The sequence below is a fragment of the Ciconia boyciana genome, chromosome 23 (genome assembly GCF_034638445.1).
Source record: "Ciconia boyciana chromosome 23, ASM3463844v1, whole genome shotgun sequence".
In the NCBI taxonomy this organism is placed as follows: Eukaryota; Metazoa; Chordata; class Aves; order Ciconiiformes; family Ciconiidae; genus Ciconia; species Ciconia boyciana.
Window position 1 is genome coordinate 5,994,497 of NC_132956.1, and position 27,541 is coordinate 6,022,037.

The 27,541-nt window shown below is 56.2% G+C and overlaps 1 protein-coding gene across 2 annotated transcripts; it reads right to left on the minus strand.

Moving 5' to 3' along the window:
• Positions 1–466: 466 nt before the first annotated feature.
• Positions 467–27,522, minus strand: AHCYL1 (adenosylhomocysteinase like 1). Of its 2 annotated transcripts, XR_012039537.1 has the most exons (18): positions 27,192–27,522; positions 11,650–11,761; positions 11,128–11,271; positions 10,218–10,318; positions 9,816–9,918; positions 9,464–9,558; positions 8,498–8,604; positions 8,296–8,412; positions 8,017–8,080; positions 6,462–6,550; positions 5,911–5,981; positions 5,348–5,442; positions 5,163–5,261; positions 4,503–4,571; positions 3,215–3,293; positions 2,614–2,734; positions 2,071–2,467; positions 469–1,244 (listed from the first exon to the last, which is right to left on the minus strand). XR_012039537.1 is itself a non-coding variant. In XM_072844705.1 (17 exons), exons 1-17 carry the CDS (start codon positions 27,297–27,299, stop codon positions 2,461–2,463), a joined length of 1,581 nt encoding a protein of 526 aa, XP_072700806.1. In that variant the 5' UTR covers positions 27,300–27,522; the 3' UTR covers positions 467–2,460. The 2 variants fall into 2 exon arrangements, 1 of the variants encoding a protein (XP_072700806.1); XM_072844705.1 differs by having other exon boundaries at positions 467–2,467.
• Between the last annotated feature and the right edge of the window lie 19 nt (positions 27,523–27,541).

A 27,541-nucleotide genomic window follows, 5' to 3' on the forward strand; every position in this document is an offset into this window, starting at 1 on the left:
GAAGGGGCAGGGCTGTCGGGGCGCGGCTGGAGGGGCCCAGACCCCGACCTGAGGAGCCTAAAACGAGTGAATCTTCAAATGAAGGAGTTTGGGGGTCTCAGACCCCAAAGAGAGGGGATCTGATAGGGCTCAGAGGGAAGCCAGACCTGACAGAGGGACCTGATGGGGTTTAAACCCCAAGTGAAAGGCTCCAGCAGGGCTTAGAGGGGGGCAGACCCCAAAATCCAGGGCCCTAGAGACACTCAGGGGGTCCTGGTGGGGCCCAAAGCCCATCTCGAGGTGGCCAAATGCAGATCCCAGCCCAGGCCCCGGGCTCGGACACAACTCGGGGTCCCCAAGGGATTGCATTCGCTCGCTCTTCCAAATAAACTGCCCACAAGCGAAAGCGCTTCATTTTTCCTAATAGTTTAATTAGACTTTAATGATTTATTGCTCATCTGCAAGGATTAATATTGCATTCATTAAAAATCATTCATATACAAAATAAACCTCTCCCTCCCGGCCCGACGCTGCCACCGCCATCCCCGGGCTCCCCCCCCCCCCGCAACATGGCTTATACAGAGATGGAGCCCTTAGGCCGAGGTTCGACCCTAACGTGGATGGGAAAGGGGGGGACCGTGACCCCCAAGCGCAGGGGTCCCGGCCTGGGTCCCCTCACGGGGAAGGGGGGACGCTCTCGCTCGCTCCCTCCCTGCAGACGCCCATCCTGGCTCACTGAGCCAGGCGTGAGCCCCCCCGTGAAGTTTGAGGGATGGTGGAGGGGTCCCTGCGAGGCAGGTGATCCCCAAAATCTGTGGGGAGAGCGTGCGACCCAGCGACAGTCCAGGAGGAGAGCGGGCAGGGTGAGAAAGAGGAATAGTCAAAGGAGAAGGTGGCGGAGGGGAGAAGAGGAGGGTGATCAGAGCCCCGAGCATCCCTCTCAACCCCACGAAGGAGCTTTGCAGCCCCCGGGGAAGCGGCGGCACCCCCAACCCTGCAAAGCCCTGGGGGGGGACCCAGCCAGGCAGCACCAAAAAGGCATCCCTGGTCTGCGGGACGGGGTGCCCGGAGGTGAAGGAGCAGCCCCGGTCGTGGGTACCACAGCATCTCCATCATCCGTGTACCGGGAGACGCAGGCAGCGGGGGTCCTCCTTCCCTCCGTGCTCTGGCCTTGGCTGGGGGAAGAAAAAGGCATTGCGGGGAGGATAAAAAAGCCAAGAGAAACCTCACTGGGTTGCAAGGAGCTTCCCCCGTCCCAGGACAAGCTGCAAGAGATGGAAAAGAGAAACACGTCACCACCAAGGATGGGGAGAAAGGGATGAACGAGGCGATGAGAGCGGCTGAAACGCACTGCGAGAGGGCAGGGAAGAGCTGAGAAAGCCCAGCTCAGGGGCCGGGGCAGCGACGGGGAGCTGAGGGCTTTGCGCAGGGGTCTGCGGCGCAGAGGGCCCAGGCTGGGGTACGGGGAAGGCTCAATCTCTGCGTCCGTCTCAAAATAAAAAGTGAAACGCTCCCAAAAAAACCCCCCAGACACCCTTAAAACCACCCCGCGCTTCTCGGTGGGAGATGGGGCCGCTCGGACGCAGTGAGCACCCGGACTTGGCAGGCAGCCGCATCCCCGACGTTTCCCCCCCTTTTAAAACATCTCTTTAAGGATCAAAAAGGAAAAAGAGGAAAAAACAAACAAACAAACAAACAAAAAAGTTAACTCAATTAAGGTGCAGTTTGGCTAAAAAACCTAGGAGAGATGAGGATAATGCTGGGTAAGCGACCCCCGTCCAAATTCAGATTAGCACCCTGAAACAGTGAACTCCCCCGTATCCGGCCGGCCACCAAACCTGGGCCGGCGGCCACCAAAGCTGGGCCACCTCAGCGCAGGGACCTTGGCCGGGCTTGGGGACGGTCACCTATTCGCGAGGTGGCCAGCAGGCGCCACTCTGCTCCCAAGCAGCGCTAGGAGCATTGATCTAGCAGCTAAAACTGGGCTCTTTAAGGCAATTTAGAAGTTGCAGATAATCCACACAAAGAAAGAAACGTAAGATAAGGTAGAACAGCATCTCCGTATCTGCAGGGATCCCAGCCGAGACTTACGCGGGCTGGAAAGGTGGAAAAAACAAAAACGAAAACCAAAAAAACATCGCTGCAGGAATGAACTGCCCCTGGCACATCAGGAAAGGGAAACCCTCTCCGGGAGCCAGGGCTGGGAGCCACCAGCGGCTTCAGCCACATGAAAGCAAGAAGCGAATCCCAGGTTGTCTGCCAAGATCAGACAGAGATGTAATCATGTAAAAGGGTGAAACTGAGGGGAAAAAAAAAAGTGACCTTAAAATCACACTGATAAATGTAAAAACAGGTTCCTTTGTTGGTTTTTTTAAAAAAAAAAAAAAGAAAAAAAAAAGGTAAACCAAAATAAAAATGATCTTTAAAAATAATCTCTCTAATGTTGCCTTGTGTGGTCTGGTCCTTCATGGGTATGGTCCATCAGTATCTAGAAGAGAAGGGAGGGGACGGTGAGGCCATGGGTGCTTGGGGACACAGCCCCTGGGAGCTGACGCTGTCCCAGTGCAAGGAGATGCCCCCAACGGCACCCACTGGGTGGGGAGGCGGCGGCTCCCTGCCCCGGCCGGCACTGACCTGTAGTAATTGGGTTTGAAAGGCCCATTTTTGTTGAGTCCCAGGTATTTCGCCTGATCGTCCGTCAGTTCTGTCAGGTGGGCGTCAAACGAAGGCAGATGCAAGCTGGCGACGTACTCGTCTGGGAAGGGGGAGAGGAAAGAGGGGATCGGGGGGTGCACGTCCCCCACTACGCTGCTGGGAAGGTGACGTATGGACTCATCATATGGCACAAAAAGGGCCAGGGTGCCACGCTGCGTCTGGCTAGGCAGTCCCTGCCATCTAGCACCGTGGATTCACCGTCACGTAAGCCTACGGCAGAGCTGAGCCCAAGCCCCGGTGCTGAGCAGGGCTGGATGTGCACCAAAAGGCACAGGGGCTGCATGAAAACCCTCGGAGCAAGAAGACTGCAGGATAAGGAATGCCTGCTATGCTGCAGAACATTAAGAAAATAAGTCTAAAAACCCACAAGTGTTTTAAGGTTGCTGCCTCCAATGGCTTCCCCGAACTCATCCTCTCCCTGAAAGTTCTGTCCAGTCCAGGTCTGAGTTTCTCCTTACATCCAAAAGTGCTGGCCCACAGCAGCCCAGGGGATAAGTCACTCTGGGTTCCCTTCACTCACCCATCTTCTTCGGCAGCAGGTACACGTCCTGTTTGTAACGGCCCTCGGGAGCATTGTAGAGCTCAATCAGAGCCAGAGCCTGCAGAGATCACAGGGGACAGCCCGGGGACAGTCAGGGACGGCCACCAAGCCGGGCAGCGCTGAACACCCACAATGGCACAAAGCTCTCGGCAGCGGAGATAAGGGATTGGGAGCCTGAGGGAGGGGGCAAGCATTTCCAAAATGCCTTGAAGGAAAGGCTTCCGCCTACGGGTACGTCCCTCTCTGGGTCTCCATGATCCCACTAAGGCCGGGGGAGGACCAGAGAGGTGGGAGATGAGATGCCACCCAGCTTGTTTGCAGCATCTGGGCTTAACGCCCCGGGGAAAACCAGAACACAAGGATGGAGGAGAGGGGAGCAGCTCTAATTCTCTTAAACCGTACGGCTGCCGCGTCATGCGGAAATGAAAGGATTGCTTGTTTTAAACTGGCAGCATCGCTTCAAAAACCATGGCCACTCCTTCAGCCAAAATAAAACTGCATCTCCCCCAGGTGCCGGTTCACAGAGCTGAGAGCCAGGTCCAAAACACAGCCCCGGTCCCCATCGGTTTGGACCGACAAGCGTGAGGATAAGGAAATTCCCCACCGTTAGCGTGGCTGTCCTCCCCCACCATCGCAGTCCCCAGCTATCAGTCCCCTCCATGTTTCCAGCCCAGCGGGTTTCTTCCATCGCTCGCAGACCCAGGGCTGTGCCGGCCTCGGCTGCTCGCACAGCCAGCACCAACTGCAGATCTCAGAGCAGAGCCAAATTCAATCATCGTTTTCTTTGGAAAGGCAGAGTCACGCAAACAGTGCAAGACACAAGCCGTGTCCGCCCAGCTGAGCCGGCACTGATGCTGGGGAGCATTTTATCCACTGGCCTCCAGATCCCCAAAACCCACCCCAGGGGTTTTTTTTAGTGATGTAGAAATCAAGAATCCGAAGACAAAGCAAAGCCTTGCTTTGAGGTAAGCTTAAACATGTGCTAGGGGAGCTCTCCAGTGGCTTGCAGCACAGCAGGAGCTCTGCCACAAAGCCCGGCTCATTTAAAAGCGCTCTCCCAGCTGTAGCCAAAGTAGTAAGTTCCCATCATCATTAACTGCATCCCAGCCAAGAGGTGGTGGCTATGGTATCTCTGGCACCGGAGCCATCCCAAGGACCCATCCAACTGCGTGTTCCCAGCTTCTTCCAAACCGTCCCCACCCCGAGGCTCGTGCAAGGCCCCAGAGCATCCCCCACCCCTCGCGCCCCGGCCCTGCAGCGTACGGACCTGAGTGGTGGCTGTGATGGAGAGAACGAAGGTGGGAACCGTGGAGCAGCTCAGGTTGAGAAGACGGCCCTAGGAGACAGCAGGAGGAGTCTGCAGAGAGCTGAACCTGCCCCCAAAGCCAAACCGAATCAAGTCTCGAGACAGGATCCACCTCTACCCCCTCCCTGGGGCAGGGGGCAACCACAGCAGTGATTCAAGGGCCACCTATGTGACCAGAGAGTTCAAACTCTGCCTCAGTTTCCACCCTAACCCTTAGCTTTAAGGCAGGGAGATTTTGTGGTCCCTAGAAAGAGCCAGTCCCTCCTACTGCCAGGAGAGCTCAAGTGGGAAGAGGAGACACCCAGCCAGTTTGCTGCGTAGGAAACCCTGGCAAAGGCAGAAGCAGACGGCGTTTGGCTGATAGGGATGGCTCCCGGCTCGAAAGAAGGGGGCCAGATGGCACCTCTGTGGCTGCATGTGGTACGATAGCTCCCTTCCTCAAGAAAAGGAAAATAAAAAAATAAATAAATCAGGAAACCCTTTCCTGAGCTCTGAACCTCCTCCTAGGTACGAAGCGTCCCAGCACCTTTCCGCCTGGTTAAATCTTTGTTACCAATTCTGGCAGGCAGTGATTTCCCAATAGAGGCCCAAAGCAACGTCGTGGCACAGCTCTCAGCACACCTCGGCCAGCAGCACCACCCGCTTCCCGTCCGGCCAGATGACGTGGTCCACTTGGGAGCGGACCCGCTCCCAGGTCAGCTCCGGGGTCCGGAGGCTGGTCTGCAAGAGCAGGAGGAAGAGGCTGAAGTCATCGCGGGAGGACGGCGGGGCGGACGCAGCCGTCAAGGCTGCGGGCACGGACTCACCACATCGATCTCGGTGTTGGAGTGGCCCATGTTGCACACGATGCAGCTGTTCTTCATCCGATCCAGGTGTTCTCTGGTCACGACGTTCTTGTTTCCTGCAGAGAAGGCAGAGATGAACCCAAGGCAGTGGAAATATAAACCCTCTGATTTCTCCTTCCCTGCACTTGGGTCAGAGAAGCTCAGTTTGGAGCAACATCAGATGAACTTCAACCAGAAGGAGAGCCCTCCCGGCTGTGACAACAGAGAAACACACGGGACGAGTGCTGATCTTTGGTCCCATGAATTAACCAGGCTCTAGGAGACCCCAAAATACCTCTGGGGACACGTGGCTGTGATGTCCCTCCTCCCAGGGGCTGAGGAGGACTGTGGCCAAACAGCAGGCTGGGGGGTAGGAGGAAAAGCTCTTGCCAGAGCACAGCTATTGCTCTTGTAAAATTAGCAGCACATGGCAGCGAAGCGTCCTCCATGCCCAGCTCCCCCAGAGCCCTTGAGACACCTGCTTGGGAACGACTGCTCCTTCCCAGCCTGCTCCAAGGCTCGCCCACAAGCTTCTCCATCCCTACCTGTGCAGGTGATGACGACATCCACCTGACGGATTACTTCACTCAGCTTCACCACCCGAAATCCATCCATGCTGGCAAAAAAGGGGGAGAGGGACCACGATGAGGAGGAGAACCCTGTTCCCTCTCTGCCCCAGGCCAGGAGGGATCTCAGCGCTGTATTGCTGCAGCAGCTCCAGACTGCTCACCCAGCAGCCAGGCTATCCTTCCACACCCCCAGGGACGCCAGATGCAAGAGGAAGGGCTGTGCAAAGGATGCGGCATCAAACCTGTTCTCACAAATGCTGGAGGAGCCCGGGGGACGTGTGGAGCATTCAGCCAGCCCTGCATGAACCCTCGAGCAGCCTTCCCAAGCCAGCTGGTGCAGGTGCCTACCGCCTGGTACCCCATAACCCTGAAAGCTGCCCCAGCCCTTCCCCATCACAACCCAACAAGATATATATTCTCTGAGATGAGCCACAGATCCTCCTGGCTCTGTTTCAGCCTCTGCCAGGGTTTAAAGACGGCCAGAGAGCAGAGAAAGAAATGTTCACAAGCAGCAACTAACATCTTACCAAGCTTGGAGAGCGCAGATGGGGTCGATCTCCGTGACGTAGACGATCGCTCCCAGGGCTTTCAGAGCGGCGCAGCATCCCTTGCCAACCTGCCGAGGCAAAGCGTCAGCGTGAAGCTGAACACGGGACGTGCCGAGAGCTACAACCCCTTCCCTAAAACAGCCCGAGCACATCCCAGGCTGGGAGATGCTCGTCCCGGCCGTCTGCCCGATGCCAGGAGCAGCTCAGCCACGTACTTGGCGAGCGGCACTTCTGCCACAAGCCCAGCTCCCCCTCCAAGGCCACCAGCCTTCCAGCGTGGCCGCCAGCTGGCAGGAGCTTTCCAAAACCAACACACTCGCAGCCCGTGCAGCCCCAAGCATCGCAAGAGCCCTTCTGAGCTCTCCTCCAAGAGGAGATTAAAGCCAGTCTGGACGAGCATGCACTTCCTCCACTTGCCTTTAAGCCAAAGGGTTTCTTTGGCATTCAGAGCTGTCCTGCACTGACCGGGGGACAGATCCTCCATCCCACACTCCCCACATCAGCACGGGGGGGAGCAGAGCTCCTGTAACAGCATCTCTGACTCTATCCCTCTCCTCACTACAAAATTCAGCTGAAGTCTGTCTCTCCATGCCACTTACCCACACTAACACCTGGGCTAATCTGCACGTACCCATGCTCAGCCCTGTTTTCTGTCCGGCAAGACGCTGCCGGGTAAGAAACATCGCCAGAGACACCCTCACTTATCACCCAGCTCCGACCTCACGTCTACTGAAAACAGCCAGGCAGAGCAAACTGGGACTCCAACCCACATACAAACAGGAAAACAGCGAGGGTAGAAGGACTCCCTTGTTTTGAAGAAGTCTGGTAAAACTCAGGACAAGCCCTGGAGACTACAACTACCAGCACAACTCATGGCTGGAGAATCAGACGCCACCCCGGAGCGCCTGGGCGAGAGCCAGCGCAGCCTCTTGGTCGAGCAGAGCTGGGCTCCACTGGTGTCTAAATAAATTAGTAAGCGCGTTCCTGCCGGGAAGAGCATTTGCAGCTACTGCCAGGCCCTTCGCAGCGCGGGAAGATAAACACCCACGCAGACAGTGCACAGATGGAGGGAAGGTGTCAGCTCCCAGCTCCGTGCTCTTCCAGGGCAGAATCATTTACAAGTTCGTGATACGATTCCCCTCTGCCAGAACATTATCCACCAGCGAGATGCAGCGGGCCCCTCCGCCTCCTCTGTCACAGGCTCGGTGACAGCCGGGCTGGATGCTGAACTCGGTCCAGGGACAGCAGATGGGAGCACCCATGGGTAGTTATAATTCAGGCCAGCGTTCCCAGCAACTGTCGTATTTGCAGCCCAGCTAATCTGCAGGCAAACTGGGAAATCTGATGCTTGTTCTCCAGCCTCCCAACAGGTTCTAGCAAGATTTCCCTGGTAATCGCTCACCAGGTTTGATCTACTCCTATATCAAGGGCACGTGGTCTTTGCACAGGGAAGAAGCAGGATGCTGAGCTCAGGGGAAGGATGGCTCGGGGGGAGGCTGACTCAGCTCCACCGACTGCCGCTTCCGAAACTCACCTCCCCATAACCACAAACCACCACTTGCTTCCCTCCAAACATCACATCCGTGGTCCTCTTCAGGCTGGGGGACAGAGAGAGACCTGTGTTGGGATTAGTCAAGCGCACACCGCTGATGGCACAGGGCAGCGCTCCGCTGCCAGAGCCCCCAAAACCAGGTCCTGCAAGCACACAGCAAGGGCAAAGCAGCAAAGAGCCCAATCTCTGCTCAAGAGGAGCCAGAGCCAAATCCACCGGTGTGAGAGTGACAGTGTGGATGGGGAGAAGGGTTGCACTCACCCGTCCAGGATGGATTCCCGGCAGCAATATAGGTTATCAAATTTCTGTTTGGTGACGGAGTCGTTCACGTTCATGGCTGGGACACACAGCTTCCCGGCCTTGGAGAGCTGGTACAGCCTGGAAGAGGACAGAGGCGGGTCAGAGCAGAGAGCAACAACCCAACAGGAGATCTCCAAATCAGCCAGATCTCCAAACCTCCTACCTGTGCACACCAGTCACGCTCTCCTCCACAATCCCTCGGATCTTCTTGAATACGTTGGGGTATTTCTTATAAACCCAATGGGTCAGGTCCCCACCATCGTCCAGGATCTAGAGAACAGGCAAGGAGGAACAAGGAGCAGTCAGGCCTTCCACTGGGAAAAGCACTCGCTGGGGACAGGATGGGGAAAAAGAGATGGAGAGCATCTTCAGGCACTGATGGAGGGCTCTTTGGGCAGAGGCCTGGGGGCCAGGACTCCTGGGTTCACCTAGTTGCCAGCAGCTCAGGGTTCTCCTCCAAAACATAGAGGATTTTTTATCCCCTGCGTGGAGCTGATGGATCCTAACAGGGTTTTCTGCCCCTGCTATTGCTCTGCAGCCTGGAAACGTGACCACAGGCAGCCCTAACTAAACAGGCTGAGATCAGAAAGACGCCACGACATTCATGCCCTGAAAGCAAACAGTCGAGAGGAAAGGCGGCGGGAGCTGCTATCACATCATTAGCGATCACAGACCATGCATCAAGGCAGTGAGAGGCGTCATCTGCCTTCATCAAGGGAAAGGTCCCCTGCAGAGACCACTCTCTCTTTGGGAGAGGGTGGATGGGATCTGTGTCGAGAGAGGAGCGGTTGGGGCAGCTCCCGTAGGGCTGACCCTGGGGGGAAAGAGGTCCCGTGGTTTCTCGACTCGTTGGCAGCTCTGGCAGGAGACGCTCCCATGCCATTGCGCTGTACCAGCTCAGGACACCATCTCGGCAGCTCCCACAACACCCACGGTGGCCCCCAACCCAGTGCCGGCTGCTGTGCTCCAGGACCCCCACTTTAACGGGGGCTAAGAGGCTTTTGCAATGCCAGCAGATGCCCAGGCAGCCCCAGCAGGCTCCCAGGAACAGGCCCAGGGAGGGAAGGGTGAGGAGCACCCAGTGACCACTCCACGGAGGAAGAGAAAGGGCTGGAAGAAGGCTCATTACCATGTTGGCCTGCCAGCCATCTACGTTAACACAGCGGTCAATGCACCACCAGAAGTCATCCTCTGACTCCCCCTTCCAGGCAAACACGGCAACACCTAGAAGAAGAGGAGCATCCTTGGCATCTGCTGAGTTTGGCAGAGCTCTCTCCTGCTTGGCCAACTCAGGAAAGCCACAGACAGGAGGGCCAAGGGGCCATGCAGAGATCAAACCACAGCCCACAACAGGATCAGACCTGTTTGTTCCTCCCTAAAAGATATGCGGTCTAAACCATTCCTTAAATGGGACTGGGACACAGCTGCAGAGCCAGGAGGGGCTGGAAGGGCTCTGCGTCCCTAGGCTCAGCTGTACTCACCAGCTTCTGCCAAGGCAGCCGCCACTTCGTTCTGGGTGGAATAGATGTTACAGGCAGACCAGCGGCACTGGGCTCCCAGCGCGCACAGCGTCTCGATCAGCACCTGCGAGACAGCAGGGTGAGCGGCAGGCCTGGGGGAGCGGTGACGGGCACAAGCACGCCAGCAACAGCACAGGGCCACAAGCACAGCCTTGTGCAACGGGCAGCGAGGAACCGAGCAGAGATCGGCTCCAGCGAACGTTGCCCTGGGGAAATGCGGGCGGCAGAACCTCTCCAAGATGTTTCCAGAAAAGTGAAGGTGCCTCCTCCAATTGCCCAAGGCTGGGAAACTTAAGAGATTTTCTTCCCCGGGGAAAAAATGGTCTCTCCTACCCCAGATGCCCCAAATAAGCAGCCACTCACCGCAGTCTGTGCTGTAATGTGGGTACAGCCCACGATTTTAGCTCCAGCCAGAGGTTTCTCCCCTTGAGCTCGTTTCCTGAGTGAAATCAGAGCAGACATGTCTGCAAAAGGAACAGAGGGGTTTTAATGACGGCTTAGTCCAGAGAGGCCTCTCTCTGCCAGACCTGCTCTCCTTTCTGGGGTCTCCCAGGCTACATCCAGCCCCACAGTTTTTGCTATAGTTGTTACACAGCCAGGGAGAAAACTCCTCATCCCTAGCCTGGCAGGTCTGTCCAAAATGGGACCAAAACACTGGTGTCATTTGTCACTTGATCACATAAGGAGAGAGGTCTGGGACAGGCACTGCCCAAGGCAGGCATCTGATGTGCGCCAGCTAAGGACAGTCACCAGCGCTGCAGCAGAATAGCGTCAAGGAGAAGCACCTAAAGAAGATGAAAACAGGGCTGCCACATCTCCGAAGAGCTGCTCTAAACGTGCCTGGATTATCTTCCCCTTCTAAGGCTTTGGCAGCGTGTGTGTAAAAGGAGCCCGAAAGCAAAGTTACCCAATCACCCCACTGGTAATGGTAACTCAGCTTCCCACAAGCCCCAGGGGAAGGGGTTGGGACCGTCAGTTTTCATGCCTCCAAAGGCGTTGCAAGTTCATTGCCCATTGAGGTTTCTCATCCAAAGCCACCAGGAACATTAAACCCTCCAAGAGCCCTGCTGTCGTTAGAAAATGGATGCCACACATCATTAACGTTTGCTGTCGCGTCTAGCTCTTCCCCACATAATCTGTTGATTTGGGGGGGGAAGGACAGGGTATCCGAGGCTGTAACATGAGTTGTGGGAATTGCCACGGCTCAGCTCCTGGCCTCTGGAGAGCACGGCACCCGGCCGTAAGCCCCACGAACCCCACGCTCCACTTTTACCTTGCTCAGCAATCTCGATCTCCCGGCGCCCAAACTCTGCCTGCTTGATGTTCTTCACACAGAAATTGCTGCTGCCTTTGGAGTTGGTTTGTTGCTTCTCTCGGGGGGACACCTCGTCATCAGAGCTGTCCGTGTAGGAGGCAGCTAAAGCCAGGAGAGGAATGCCTGTTACCCCAGGTCTCAGGAGCCCGGGGACCTCCTACCCTTCAGGTTTCTGCTCCGTTTCGCTTCCCAGCTTTCACGCACACACACACTCATGGCTCAAACTACAAATCTCCTAAGGAAAGCCAACGTCCAGAAGGAATTTGCACTCTTGCTCCCTAAAACAACCCAGAACTAACTGGGTTATCAACTGGTAATCAATGCCTGAGCTTCAGGAACCCCCAGAATTATCCCCTCCACTTCCGAGTACAATGCAGCAGCATGGAGCATCCTGACATGCGGTGTGAGCAGCACATTCACGGTGGCACCAATGCCGGATTTGGGAGAGGATCAGGCACAGACAAGGAGCCCAGCACCTACCGGAGCTGTAGCTGTCGGTGGAAGACTGCGAGATGGAGCGGGACAAGGACCGACGGCCCGTCTTGGTTGGGAACTTGGTGAACTCCTGCATGTCATCTGCAAACTGGATTTGCTGAGAAGTGCAAAGGAAGAGAAGTGCTAAATCAGCAGGTGCTCCTTACAGCACATCATCTTTCCAGGCTATATGGGCCCGTGGCTCCCCTCAGTCCACCTTGACTGCTGCAGTTGCAGAAATCAGCATCACCAAATGCATCAAGGAACAGATCTGTGGCTACAGATGCCAAAAATCGAACCCCTGCTTCTGCCTGATCATCTCTGTCACCAGAAGGTTAAAGCAGATTTTACACCTAACACCTGAAGATTAAAAAAAAGCACCCAGTGAGGCTTGAAACATCCCCTTTAGCCCAGGTCTGGCTCCCTGAGGCTCCTCCAAGAAAGTCAGACTGCTTGTACAACACAAATACCACGCAGCCCTCCAGACCAGCCCTGTGCAGGCAGAGCCCCCGCTCCTACCCCAACCAGTCCCGCCTGATTTCTGCCCAAAAGTGCAGCAGCAAGAAAGCTGGGGTGGTCCCAGCAGAAACTCAGATCCCTGGTGCTTCCAGGCTCTTCCCCAGGAGCAGAGCATCCCGCAGGTTAAAAACACAGCACATCCTTCCAAAAGCAACACTAAAAGCAGGGGGAAAAAAACTCAGCAAGAGAGAACATTTTAACAAAAAGTAGTTGACATTGCATTGCCTTTCAGTCTCCCCTGCGTTACAGATGTTTCCATTGTAAGAGAAGCCCTAAAACAGCCGCCCCTCCTTCCTCTCTCGGCCAGAGGCAACTCAAGGCTCCGGCACCTACCACCGGCTCATCCAATTCAAGTGCGTTGGGCTGAAAGGAGGGGGAAAATAGCCCCAAACCGCTCAGCCGCTGCACTCATCCCGTGTGACCGGCCAGCAAAAAACCTTATTGCTGCTTCTGCGAGAGAAAGACAACGGAGATGAAAGGGAATTAGGAAAAGCTCCAGCGAATTCAGCCTGATGCCCCCCTGCCCGGCACGCTGCCACGCAGGAGACCCTGACAAAGAGCCCCGGCGCGGCCTCTTCCCTCTGATTGCGTCGCTGCAGGATTTAATTTTGCCACTTAACAGGGATGAGACGTCATCGCAGGGAGTGGGATTAACAAAGCATCCCCACAGACCCAGGAGACCTCGAGAAGAGTCCTGAAGAAATCAAGTTGATGGAAAGAGACAGGCCACAGTGGCCTCAAGGAGGGGTTTTCCATGCCACAACGATCCCAAAAGCTCCCTGAAAGCTTTGATGTGGGAAACAGCCTTCAAGGGGAGAAGAAGGAAACTATTTAGTTGAGATGATCCATCCCAGAAAGGAGGAATCTGCATAGTCTGGGTCTGGGGTGTCGGCAGCACTAGAATGGCTATTTGGGCTGTAAAACGGAGCCACGGTTCCTGGAGAAACCCAGCTGGTGGGCCAAAAGCAGCGTTGGTATCCTGCTCAGGAGGGGAAACAGGGACATGAAACCCACCGCTCAGTCAAGGGAGGACATGTGGGGTGATGTGGGGCGATGAAGGTGACTCCAGCATCCCCTCCGGGAACAGGCTAGCACCAGATCAAGTCCATCACCACACCCAGGCAGGCATCCCAGGCATTTTTGTGGGTGCTGCTGCTAAAAGATTTTTAGCCAGCTCCTCTGTTACTGGATACGTTACAGCCTGGTATCTGCTTCCCAGAGCAGACTTCCCAGCAGATGCCGTGCGATTCTGATGCAAATTGCATGAATTTGCATTAGCGGAAGGAGTAGGAGCGCTAAATGGAGTTTGCAGGTTTGGTTTTGCAACTGGTTTAGGTTGTTTGGTGCAGAGGGAGGAACTGCAGGGCATCATAACCTACAGCACTGCTGGGAGAGATAAGAGGTGCAGAAGCACTTGTAGCAAGCAACGCCAGGCAGGTAACAGGGCACGGGGCCAGAGCTGGTAGCCACAGCAGTCTCCCAACCAAGGAATGATATTGCTGGAATTTGTTCAAGGTCTGTTGCTTGGATCAATCTTCCCTGGACAGCCTGAGAAAGGCTTGTGCCACCTCCGCGCTGGCTCCTTGCTCATGGACATTTCCGGGGCGGGGGTGAGATCAGCAATTTCAGAAGCAGCAAGATTTCTACTCCTTTGCACCCACCTTTTCCTCTGGCAACTCATCAAACCAGAGGGTGTAAACATGTCCCATAAAACAGCTGCTGGCATTAAAACAGCTTAAAGTGTTAGCTGAGGAATTTTCTCCATCTCAGGGAAAGGTTTCCAGGGAAGAGGTGAACCCAGGAGGGAAAAAAAGACAGATAACCCAGGCTTTGCTGCTCCGGCCCAGGGTGCAGGTGGGTGTCTGTCCTTGTGTACAGCATCCAGGACATGGGAACCCCGGGCCAGGGCGCTTCCCTGCAGTGAAACTGGATGGTCTCATGGAGCAAAGCTCCGTTTGGGATGTGATGGGAAGGAGAGGGTGGGGATGGAGGGCTGCTGCGCTCCCCAGCTCCACGCCATCCCCACACCACTAAGACAACCGAGATCTACTGGACACCATCATCCTCTTTGGGGGACCGGCCGTGGGTGCTGAGCCAGCTCCAAGGCACGGTCCCACTTTTTAGGGGAAACAGCCATTCTAGAAATGGGGGGTTTGAATTCAAGGGTCAAAAAAATCACGGCTAAAGAAACCAAGTGCTGAATTAACCACAGTAATCCCTGTCGTGGCTTTACCAGAGCTCATCTGAACTCCGCAGCTTAGCAAAATCTGCCCTGTCTAAAATTATCATCAAACATTGCAAGCAGCTTCCGAATCGAATGAACCGTTCACACATCAAACCCCCTCCAAGCTCGACAAATTAACGCCGCGTCCGGCAACCAGCCGAGAGGAAGATGAGGGAGGACGGCGGGTGCCGCAGTCAGGCAAAGCGACCAAGCCAACTGGCGACGTGCACGACTGTTGGCCGCGTTACCTTCCACGTGCCGGGCTCTCTAGCTGCATTAAGGCGACGGAGAAAATCTCGTAATCCCTCAGCTTGTCATGGGAACTTGAATGAACGGCATCCCCGGCCGGGGGCTGCAGATGAGCCGGCTGTGGCTGACCAAAGCCGGGCTGGCTGCGGCAATAGGGAACCGGGATTGGGACCATCCGGCTGCAGAGAGCACGATCGCGAATCACATCCCAAAATTCATCCTGCTGGAAGCGGCTTTTCCAACTGGGTGGACCACAAGGGTTTAAGAGCAAGGAAAATATTTTTTCGGTCCAGCAATTCATGACCAAGGAGGCAAAACAACACAGCACTGATTTCTCTGCACAGAAACAGAGCCACGGTGTTTTCTAGCATCACTACCCCCTTACAGGAGGAGATAGGGCCGGGGTCCTGCTGGCACCCTGTGCCAAATGAGCAGCTCCTTGCTTGGTACAGCAGGGGCTTTTTTGGGAGATGCCCTGTAGGAAAACACCAGGATCCGACATCTCCCGCCAAGTTTTCACGAAGCAACGCTGAACGCTGCCTGCTCCCAATCGCACCTGCCAAGCCAGAAGTACGCTTTCTCCCCTTGCAAAACCTGGCACGACCGTGCCCATTCCCACGCAGACCTGACTCTTCCCAACAACCGCCACTCGTTTTCAGCTCAAACCACCCCTCCAGGCGCTGGGTCTGCCCGGGCGGGAGGTGCGGGAACATCGTCCTTCCCAATACAGCACTGCATCCCAACAAAGGTCAAATGAGGTGCGAGGGACCCCCGGGCTCTCCCAAGGCAAATGCCGGCCACCTTGTTTGGCTGCACTGCCTGGTCCATCCCAAAACCCCCGTGAAGTTAAACAATCAGCTTCAACAAGCTTCTCCCTACGTTATAAGGTACCTGCCCATACGTGGGCACATCGGCCGGGCAGTCCCGAACCCGGCAGCACACATTCCCCCAGCACGTACAGCCTCATTTGTTTGATTATTACAACATACGAAGGGCAAACAGATTCCAGATCCGGAGTGCTACCATCTAAACAAACCGGCAGCTCGTGACGGCTGGGTGTGCCATCCTCAATTTTATTTATCCTGCATTTTTCCCCAGCAGTCAGGCTAGAGAGCAGCTTTTTGAGCTTACCAAGTACAAGAAGTTCCCCCGCCGCCTCTGAGCTGCAGAGGACTTTGTAAATCCAGCTGGATTTACCACGGGCACAGACGAGCCAGGCACATCCCTCTCACACAAGACAACGCCACTTTTAATTTTAAAATTTCCATCCCCAGAACGGCTCCAGAGAGGATGCTCGAGCTCCTTCGCCATGCTACGCATCCTCAATTGCATCCCGTGCGGCCTTGGGGGACAGCGGCGGAGCAGGCTACAGAAGGAGGAAGAGGAGGATTTGGAAAGCATCCACCAACTCACAGCCATCCCCAGGGCCACATGCTGGCTGGGTTCACCAAGGCTCCACGGGGGAAAGGACACATGCCAGGGAGCGGCTCCAGGCTCCAATCTTACCACCACCAGATTTGCCTTAGCAACCCTTTATTATTATTATTATTAATAATAATAATAATAATTAGGGACAATGCGAGTGATGGCACATCCACAGTGGTGTAAAAAAACCTGCCCTTACAGCCACTTCTGTCCTGGAGTAACTGAGGGGGGTACAAGAGCAGGCTCTGCACATCACCCAAGATGAGAAGGAAGCAGTGAACCACCTAAGACCCTCCAGCCTCCTAAGTTTCCTCTACCACGTCCGCGGACGTGATGACACAGCGCAGTTGCCCAGGGAAAAACAGCAAAATCGGAGCAGAGCACGTTCTCACAGCAACACAACCACCTGGAAAGCAAGAAAGTCTCTGTAACCCACTTCTGCCCTCTGAGGAGAAAGCCTGAAAGGTCCTGGGACCTTTCCTTTGACTGCAGAAAGCCAGCAGCAGAGATCAGGACTATTCAGGGCAGCCCATTCCCCCTATTTAATCTCCCCTCCCCAACAAAAACTCTGGCAGAGGCTGGAAGGGCACTGCCGGTTGCCCAGGCTGCTAAGGCAGCCCTGACATGACCTGTCTTTTAAGTTCATCATTTCTTTGTCATTTCTGGAAATTCAGCCAGACTAGAAATGCTTTACAGCTCAAATCAGCGCTCATCCTCTTCACCAGCCCCACCTGCACACGAGACGTGATCAGCAGCTTGTACCAGGGCTGAGTTTTGCAGACCTGGAGGTGGGCACCTTCAAACACCCAGGCTTCAAACACCGAGGATTCGTTATCTGCAGAAAGACCCTTTCCCCAGCACCATTTCCTCCTGGGAAGCCACAACGGGTTTCTCACGAGGAGCCGGGTCTTGCCACACTGATGAGTTCAGGCATTTCTAAAGCACAAGTTGTTTTAATCCACTTATTTGCAGAAGTGAGTTGTCACGTTCAGTCAATGCAGCAGCGAGGGAGGGAAGAGGCACCCCAGGGGCCGAGGTCTCTTTAGCCATGCATCAGCAGAAGAAAAAAAAATAAAATAACCAGCATGAGGCTTTTCTTCTATTCTAGGTCAAAAAGAGCCAAGCAGCAGGTTTACTTGTGCCACCCCCCCAGAGAGGGGACAGAACTCTTCTGGGCTCTGCTCCTGCAGCCACCCGGCTTCCAGAGGGGACCCCACGCATCCTGACCAGGAGAAAGAGTCCTCCCCAAACCCACCCACAGCCTCCTGCCACATTTGCCCGCCTTGGGACGAGGGGCTGAAGCCACCCCAAGCTTGCTCGCTGCAGGTTCCCAGTGTCTCTCCCCTGCGCTGGCCCCGGGGCTGGCAGCAGTCCCACCGCGGCCGGGGGAACCGGCGAGCGTGGCCATGCCAGGGCGCTTGGTTTGTTTAGAGGACTTGGCTGCCGCTGTCCTCAGACCCCCTCTGCCCTGCTTCCAGGCTGGGAGAGCCAAGCCCCGGTTCCCACAGCCTTCCGCAGGACAGCATCTAGACGAGGGACAGGGAACCCATCTCCGGCAGCCCCCAGCCCTCTGGCACACATGGGGACACAGCTCCTTCTCCATGACCCAACAGGACACGTGTATTTTTGGGGTGGAAATCAGCAAGGCAGACATGGATGTTTTTAAGGTTCCTCTCCTTTGAGGTTACCCAGCCCTGGAGGGGTATTTCTGGATCACAGCATCCCGTAAGGATTGAAGGAAAGGAAAAATCAGGTACTTGGAGCAGAGGGATGGGGGCATGGGGATCAGTAAGGCTCCCACCCTGACCATTCACTGTCCTCACCCCCAAACCACTACCAAGGGGAGGTTTTTGAGGTGAATTTGGCTACGTGATTCATAAAGCACCCCATTTTACCACCTCCAAGCGAGCCAGCACACCCCTAGATGACAAGCAGCTGCATGAATTCACACAAGGCTGCAGCCAAGCTCATGGGACAACCACATTTCCAATTCAAACCAGCTCAGCAGCAAAAGATACCCCAGCCAGAGCACAAGGCCGGGCATAGGCGGGGGGGTCTGCATTAGCAATGCCCATGGCTTCAGCCCCACGGTGCTGCAGGGATGCTGGAGGAGCGGGTCGGCAGCCAGGCGCTCAGCAGGCATCTTCTGATCCTCCACACCCACTGGCAGAGCACCAAGGGCCCTGGGGAGAGCTAGAAGTGGCACAGCCCCAGCTAGAGAAGTTATATGAAGGAACAGGACCTGCTTCTGCTCCAGGTGTGGCCTTTGCAACAAGAGGACTTTCTCCTGATGGTTTCCCCAACCCAAACCTTTAGAAGAAACCTCAAAGGGCTTCGTTCGGACAACACAGCTGGGAAGAGCTGCCCGAGGGTGCTGCTCTGCTTTGTGGATCGAAGCACGATCAGTGCTGAATTCAGTGCCACTTGGATCTATACCTTTAGCTCCCCGAGGGTTCACAGGGCAGGCTTTTCTCCGCAGAGAGGCAGAGACCTGCCTGGCACTCTCCCCGCCAACTCCCCAAGCAGGAACCACAGCCAGATCTCTGCCCGTAAACCTTTACATCGTTCCCAAGAAGGAAATAAAGGGCACTGAGGTCCTGGCAAAGTAAACCGGCCAAGCCCTGATACCAGCCTCCATCCTTCGCTGGCAGAGAAGGGCTGGTTGGGTAAAGCACTGGGGGGGGAAAAAAAAAAAAAAAAACCCATGAGTTTCCGTGAGTACAAGAGGAGAATTGAGGACTTTCACACGAATCCCAAAGCTCGGCAGAGAAGAAGGAACACCAGGAAAGAAATGAGCCCATTCCAAAGGTTAATAGGCTGGAAACCACCGCAAGATTTCAGTCATCATGAGAATCACTGTAAATGCTAGTTAAAGGAAAAATAAACAGAAGGCAGGATTAAATAAAATAAATGTGATTTTGAGTGCCCAGCTGTTAAATAGTAACTGGGAGTAACTACTGCCTTATAAACACCTTGAGGTCAAAGGTGTGCTGCCTCCAGCAAGAGCAGAGGGAAAGCTCCCCACCAGCAGATAAGGCATCTAGTCCTTGGACTCCAGGAACGGAGGCAAAGGCTTGCTCCCGGCTTTAACGCAGAGGGGCATCTCCTTCAGAGCAGGAACAGCAAAACTCCGATACCCGGGCTTCTTAAGGGCAGGGAACTCCCATCGTGTTTCACAGATTAACCCTATGAACCCAGCACGGCTACCCGGGCTGGCTACTCGGTCGTGCGCCTGTGGCAGACCGAGTGTTTGGGCAGGAGGATAATTGGTGTTAATTGGAGTTAGCTTGCTGGGAGCATTGCATGGACAGGACTGTGGGTTAAATCATTGGCAGCGGCTTGTGGGGCAAACCAAGGGCTAAGGGCTCAAACGGGCCAGCTGGCTGCTCCGGAGCTGGAAGCCCATGAAAATATGTTTGTGTGTCATAGCTGATAGGGAATTATCTTTAATTAGCATTGATTTTTAAATTAATTAGAAAACTCCTCTACAACCACAGCTGTGCAAGACCAAGGGAACACTGGGGAGTGCTGTCAGAGGGCTTGTTCAGCTCTACCACATGGGTCTGAAGCGAGGGTTAGCCACAAAAAAAACCCCACCCTCCAAATTGAAAACCTCAAACCTCTCCTCTGTAGTACTAAAGCAGCCCCTGCGTTTTGGGGGAGGAATCAGTCTACCCGGCACCCTGGGTGCCCCACCTGCCTCCTCTTCTCCCCCAGAACTGGCTTGCAGAATCACAGCATTTCAAGACCTCTTTTGGTCTTTCAAGAGACCAATACAGCAACCACCACCCAGGCAAGGCTCCGGCAACTCTCAGCTACACTTAAAAGACCCTCCATCCCTATGCCACGGCTCTAAGGGAAAACACCCGGCAGGATCAGCATCGAAACAGGAGCAGCCTGTTTGCAATACATCCCAGAGAGTCAGGAAATACAGCTGTGCCATCGGAAAATTGGAAATACAGCCTCCCCGTGTTTCCAGCCCTGGCTGATCCCCCCCAGGCCCCTCACAGTGGTATTTCCACGAGTGCATCCCCTAGAGCTGCCCATTTCTCATTCACCAGCATACCTGATTTTCAGCCCTGGAAAAGACTTTGCTTTTAATGCATCTGATTAGAGGCAAGGAAGGAGAGAAACCCCAGGCTTCAGCTTAGGCTGTCTGCTGCTCAGGACTCAGAGGAATTATTACCAGGATGGACAAACATCACCCTCCTGGACACCAACTCCTCATGCTGGAGCAAAGCCGAGCCCTTCCTGCAGACAGGGTTGATTCAATTAAGCCCCTTTCTTTTAAGTGGGGCAGGAGGGATAAGAAGTGATGTTCTTGCGGGGATGGCGAGCTCGGAGAATATTTGGAGAAGGGGTTGGTCAATGTAGGGAGACGCAGGCTGTGCTGCCTGCAAGAGGCTGACAGCTCCAAGGTCAACAGGGATCAGCCAGATGTTCTCGCTCCAAAACATGCCCAGGTTGGATGCAAGCCTCTCCCCACGGTGCAAGAATGTGTGAAATTCGGGGCTCCCTGTGGGGAGGCGAAAGGAGAAGAGACAGAAAACAGCAGACACAGGTTGAACCTCACCCCAGGCCATCTGGAAGGAGGAAACCAAAACATGAGTTTCAGCAAGGCAAAGCCCCAAGGAACCTCCTTTCCAGGCTGCCTACCTTCTCTCTCCCCGCAAAAGGCTGGAAGGAGCTATTCCCTACGCCCACACCTTGTAGATAAACCAGGCTCCCGCCACCCCCACCCAAATCACGGCTCCTGAATTAAGGTGGCTCCTCCACCAGGCATGAACGGGTCCTGCCAGCGAACTCCAGGTCCGCAGGAGGCAGCCAAGGGGAAGCTGTACCCACCTCCGAGGGCCGCGGGAGCCTCACCCGAATTACAATGCAGCCTGTTTGACGAGCTGGAACATCATGTCCTCGGCCACCTAAGTTCTTTGGCTGTCACCAACCTGAAGTAAACAGATTCTGCAGCAGCAATAAGCTCGTTACCAAGGCCACCGTATTGATCCTGAAGTGTAATTAAAATTCACAGTTCAAGCAGCCCAATGCGACAGGGCAACCGGGGCAGCCTCCTAAAGGCATGAATAGCCCCAGCTTCCACATCCTGCTTTCTCAGAGGCAGGGGGCCCATGGAGCAAGACCGGCTGCTCAAAAAACACCCCAAGTGGCAGCTTTCTCTTTGGGCCATCAACCGAGATGCACCAGAGCGCCCGTTCCCTATGCCGTGCCCTGCCAAGGGTTAACCACGCCAGGGAAGCATGCCGAGATGATGCTTAGCCCAAGGTTAGAGGGCTACGGTGCAGACCAGGTTCAGGCGCTGCTGAGGGTGGCCAAGTCCCCAGGGCTTTGATAAAGGGCTCCAGCGTACCCTGCTGAGACGGTAACAAGATGCTCCTCCTTGGTGGGACTCCCTGACCCTCCTAGAGCAGCCCCCAGCCCTGCGCTGATCCAACCCACGGTCCCGTTGAGAAAGAGCAGACCCATGCTCTGCAGGAGTGTCAGCACAAGGTCCTTTGCACCCACGGCTCCGCGGGGCCAGTGGCAGGCCCTGGGACAGTCACCTCAAACGTCACCACCATCTGCTGAGTGAAGGTGAGTCAGAGTCCCCAGATAAGCAGCCCTGATCAAAGGGCTCAGCAGGAAACGCAACAAGCCCTCTGCAAACGCGAACGTCACCTGCAGGAAACTCCTGATGATAAAAGACACAGCCAGGCATGAGCAAATCTCTTCAGCTGAGTGCTGCTCCAAGCAGGCAAGTCCCACACCTTCCCCTGCTCAAACATCTGGGACGAGACACTGCCGACTCCTCGGAGTAACAACACGGACAGGATCCTCATCTACAAAGCCCTGCATCAAGCCAGTTGGTTATCCGAAAGGATCAACTCCAACTTGGCCTTGAAGAGCTGGTTTCCAGAGCAAAAAATCCCAGCCTCAACCTCTAGCAGGGAGCACAGGAACAGGCTCCAACATTTGCATGGGCTGGAAAGCACGGTGCAAACTGTTCAGGTCCCAAAGAAAGTATTGTGGTAGGCTGGTCCCTAGCAGAAGATAATCGCGCGTTTTGGGAAAGGCCTAAAGAAAACACGGCGCTTCTGCCGCCAGCAGACTTCCTGTGCTCCAGACCTGGCTGCTCACGTTGGAAGGAGGCTCCCACCAAGCAGAGCAGGGCTCGCAGGAGAACCAGCGCTGCTCAGATGGGTGTCCCCACACCATCAAAAGATGGCAAGAGATGCTTCTGAAGGCTGGGGAGAATGAATATCCAACTCCTCTTCCCATCTCCAAAGGCCAGACATCGCAGTGGAAACCCAGCCTACCTCACAGGACTGCAGGAGGACGAGAACGGAGAAGCAAAAGCCACACACCCTCGCACATCGTTTTGAAGATGGCTTGTGTCCATCAGACCCCAAAAATCTCCTTTCTTCCTGCTCTCCAGTTCAATAACTTAATTAAGCATCTTCTGGCCTTGCAGTAGTGCTGGGTCACAAGGACAAGCCTCCCCTCTGGACAGCAATGAGACCCTCCAAAAAGACAAAGTGATGAGAAGGACCCAAGAGCGGCTTATAACAGAAATAATTACGATCCTGTCATTTAATATAGCACCACCAGTGACCTGTCTGCTCCCAGCCCCCAGTAAATCATCTCCATTCAAAACACCCTTGTGGTTTGCTCTCACCATGGCTCAGGGTATGACCAGCTCAGGCTGTGACCATCTAACCACAGCAACGTGTTCACTTATTCGGGTTTTCCCACAACCCAAGGAAGGCCAGACCCATCCCAGGTGGTCCATGCAGAGTAGGATGAGCCATTCAACTCATCCCAGCCCAGGCTTCTCATTATGAGAAGGAAAAACTGCAGGGAGAGGAGAGCGAGAAAGCAAAAGAACAGAGGATTTGGGCAAGGAAGCAAAGACAGTCGAGTGTACGGCGTCCGGCTAAACAACCAGAGAGGAGGTGGTGGCCACTGCCCTGGACAAGCACACAAAGGCAGAGGAGGATTTATGAGCAGCCAGTCTAAGGGATGAAATTAAAGGAAGAGGAAAAACGAGCGACTCCAGGAGCTCTGTCAGTACAAACAAGGACAGTCTCGTCCCCCTGACAGACCGAACGGGAAGGTGGTTTATTAGCACCCGGCCTGGCAGAGCTGCAGGGACCCGAGATGACTCGGGACTGAGAAAAATGGGGCAGAAAACCCGGCTCTAGGAAGGGGCTGTGTGCAGGGCAGGGAAGCAGCAGACTGCAGCAAGGTCAGACGCTGCTCAGGCAGCAGCAGAACGGCTCCGCAGGCAACTGCAAAAAGCAGCAGCAGAAATGATGTTCCGGAGACGGCGTCCAGCCCTCCCCAGGGGACGGCAGCTCCCCACGGGCTCTGTCCCCCTCTCCCCAGCCCTCCCCTGCTCCCATCTCCGGCCACCCCTGTGCCAGCCAGCACGCAGCTCCGGCTCGCTACCACTGCAAAGCTGCAGCGCTGTGCATTAGCATTCCCCGCCGCACAGCCTCAGCGGGATTCCTCCGGCGCCGGCATCCGCAGGGGCACAGCACCAACCCAAACACACCGGCCGCAGGCTCGCCGGCTTCTCAGGGCATGGAGATGCCAGGTAGCTCACCTCCCCGAAAGCAAATTCGAGGCTTTAGCCTATTTCACACTCCAGGCGTGCTGCATGAGTAAGCAGATCTGTCTGCAGAGCGTCCGTCTGTCTGCCGGCACCCAGGTGCGAAGGAGCCCACCGGACAGCAATCCCCACGCGACAAGGACGCAACGGGGATCGGGTGAAGTGACAGAGAGGGACAGCACTTGCCAAGCTCCCCGCCTTGCCACCCAGCTCTAAGCACAGCAATGTGTCCTGCCTGCTCGAGGGCACCCACGGCTCGGCTCAGCCGGGAGTTTAAGGCTCCGTCGACCAGCTGACGTGGATTCGGAAAGCAACTGCTGTCAAGGGCACCGACAGTCTCCAGGGAGGCAGAAGAGCAGATGCCCAGATGCAATGGTGATGGCACACAGGAATCTGGAAGAGCACTACCTGCCCTTCAGCTCTCCCTTCATCCCCACACCCCTATTCACTTAACCAGGGCAAGCCACAAGCCTCAGTGTTTCCAACCCCCCCAGCAACATTAAGGCACACAGTGGAGAGAGCAGAAGGCTCAGCATCGCTCACCTCTGCCTTTAAACCACTCCCCGCCAAGGAACCGCCTCGCTCTGACCAAAGCTGGTGTTATTTTGCTGACAACCCAATTTCCCATAAACTGCAACGAAGAAGGAGCTTTGGCAGAGCCAGGCAACCCCAGCTCTTGGGGGAAAACCACCCCATTTCTGCAGAAAGGCTACAGCTCCGTTCACCTCAACTGTGTCAGCTCCTACTTAAATCCAGAGTTGATCATATTTAATCTCTTAATCTCTTACCTCCTGCTGTTTCACTTTTTCACCTTAAACAAGTCACAGACAAGAGAAGAAACAAAGACGTCAGCGATCCCCCGGGCTGGCCGCACAACTCAGGCTTGCTCCAGGTGCCCCCGACGCAGCCTGCCAACGGCAAGGAGGACACCGACTTCTTCACAGCACCCGTGGGGCCGACGTGCCTGCAGCTACGTCCGAGCTGCTCCCCCAGGTCCGAGCTGGGCACGGAACGCTGGCGGGCTCACGCCAGCTCTTCCGCTGCACACTGACTGGTGCTTTCCCCGAGCACCAGCACAAGTTAAGGCTCCTCTTTGAAAAGCTATTCAGCGGCACGTCAGATGGAGGAGACGGAGCCTGCACAAAGCTTGGCCACATTCCCACCCTCCCCATCTCCAAACGCCTTACGCAAACTGCATCGGCAAAGTTCAAGGAGCCTAAAAACCCAGGGAGGGAGCTGCTTCAGCAGCACGCCACGATTTCCCCTACCTCAATGCTGGTAAATCATCTCTCTCAACCATCTTCTTCGCTGGCCTCTGACCACCCTCAGCGCTCCGGGGACAGCGAGCACAGAAGTCACTTCGACTTGCATTGAAACAGAAAGGCATTTTAATGGTTTAATTGCGATCCTGCTTCGAAGGCATCTGAGCTGGGGGCACTCAACATCTTATCTCCCTTCCTTGTCCTTTTATCCTTCTGCCAACACCTCTGCTATTACCGAGCGCTATTCGCAGTAACTAGCCAGGCAAGGAAAACAGTGGCCCGAAGCATTCTGTTCCTTGACCTCAGCTGCATCGCATGCTCCCCAAGATCTCGCTGACTGCTGATGTTATCAGCCTCAAATGTCGTATGTCGCTCTGGGCACCCTTAATATCATTACCCAGCCAGGAAAGGCTGCAGCAGCCGCTGAGTCTGACTGTGGCTCCTCACGCTGTACAACAAGCCTGTGCGTAGAGCAGCAAATCCAAGGCGGTACAACATCCCAAACCCCCGAGACACGAGCCAACTTCGCCTCTGAGGATGCTGGGTCGATTCCCTCCTACACAGACATGGCATTTCTTATTTTGGCCCCATAGGATACTTCAGGATTAGTAGTTTGCTCTCTCCTCTCAGATCAGCCGGCTGCAGCCTGGCACTGTTAGCTTCCCAGCTTTGAGAAAGATGACGGCAATGAAAAGGTAAAAACAATTCCCAAGTTTGAGCTGTGCTGAGCCACCGCTGGAAGAGGCAGATCCCAGCTCTGCATTCCTCTGCTCCTTCCTCCAGGCTATGTCCGCAGCCCGGATAAACAGGGCTAGGGCACAGGGAGAGCCTCCAGACCCCTGCTCCCTGGCAGCAGCCGTGAGCCTGGGCGAGGAGAGATGCCTCCAAAACCCAGCCGCCTGACGGCAGCCCCTCCACAAGGGTCGGGCGCTCCCCTAATCCCACCACTGGCCGGAGCAGGCAAGACAGACCTTCCCCCAGAGAAGGGGGATGTTCGCATTCACTGCGACTGCTTTGCCTTTGCTTCCAGCACGGAGGCAGGCGGCTGCAGCCCCGGAGGGAACACAGTGTTCAGTACAGTGGGGACCTCCGGCCGCAGCTGCGCGGATCCATGCAGTGCTCGGAGCAGAAATCCGCCTCGCTGGCAGGACCGGGACTTCAGTGGCACGTTACGGAGCCCGGCAGGTCCGCCCCGAGCTAGGAGCGCAGGTCTCCGCACGCTAGCTCATCTAAAAGCCGGTTATCCGAGTTAGTGGAGGTCCTGCACCCTGCTACGGCAGCATGGCCAGCACTCGCCCACCCATGGTGCCATCCATACACCCCATAAGGGTTACGCAAGCAGGGCCCGCACCGCAGGCAGCGGGGAGCGGCACCGGGAGATCTCAGGAGCTCCTGCGAGAAGGCCTTCAAGGATGAAAGGGTAAAGAGGTGACTCGGGAGAGCTCAGACCCGGGGGCCGCTCTGGCAGCCTCTTCCCCAAGCCCAAACGTGCTCCCACCCACACCGCCACCAGACCCCTTGCCCCAAAAAGAGTTCAACACTCCGAATTTCCTCCTGCCGCCCTTCAGAGTGACCTACAGCAGGATCTCCGGGTCACTGCTGCCAGCTCGTCCTATTTAACAGGTCCCCCTCCTCCGTCCCCACCGCAGAGCGCTGTCACCTCCACGCACACGGCACCCACCATGGTCCCGACACACAGGGTCCCCAGACCTGCTCCCCCGACCTGACCTGCCCGTCCCCTCGCCCAGGGTCACCCTGTCCCCCAGGCACCCCTACACCACAGCCAAGCCCCCCCGCTCTGCTCCCCGGCTTCCTCACCCCCCAGAGCTGGACCAGGCCTGACCCCAGCGCCCGTGAACCGGGCGACGTCTCCCCACTGCTGGTACCGGCCCCCCATCAGCACCCCCTCCCCAGCCGGGCCAGGGCCGTGCCCCAGTACAGACCCCTCTCCCCCAGTACCCAACCCCTCCCCACTCCCCTCAAACTGGGCCAGCATCCCCGCCGGGCACCTCCGCCCCCGACGCCTGATAGCAGCCGCCCCCAGGCCGGGCCAGCCCCCCTCGCCGGTACCGATTTCCCCCTCCTCCACTGAATGGGGACAGCCCCCCCTTCCCAGTCACCCCCGAACTGGACCAGTTCCCGCTTTCCCAGCATCCTCCCCCACGCGTGGGCTGCTCTGCCCAGAGCCGGGCCAGCCTCCCCCCCGCCCCCGAACCGGGGGCTGCTCCCGCCGACCCGGGCCGGTCCCCGCCGGTCCCGGTACCTTCTTGGGGGCCTTGGTGACGGTGGCCATGAAGGAGTACTTCTCGGCGTCCTCCACCTCCTTGGCCTGCTTCACCTCCTCGCCGCCCGCGGGCTCCGGCACCGACATCCTGAAGTGGAGGAGGAGGCGGCGGCGGGGCGGGCCGCGGCCGCCCGCGGTACCGGGCGGGGCGGGGCACGGCGGGCAGGCGGGAACGCTCCGGTTCGGCTCGGCTTAAGCCCGGTTCGGCTCGACTGGGCCCGGCCGGTCCCGCGGCGGAGGCTCCGGCGCCGCCGGCTCCCAGCGCGCTGCAGCGGGGACTGCGGCCGCCGCGCTCGGCGCCAGGGGCGGCCCTGCCGTGACGTCAGCGC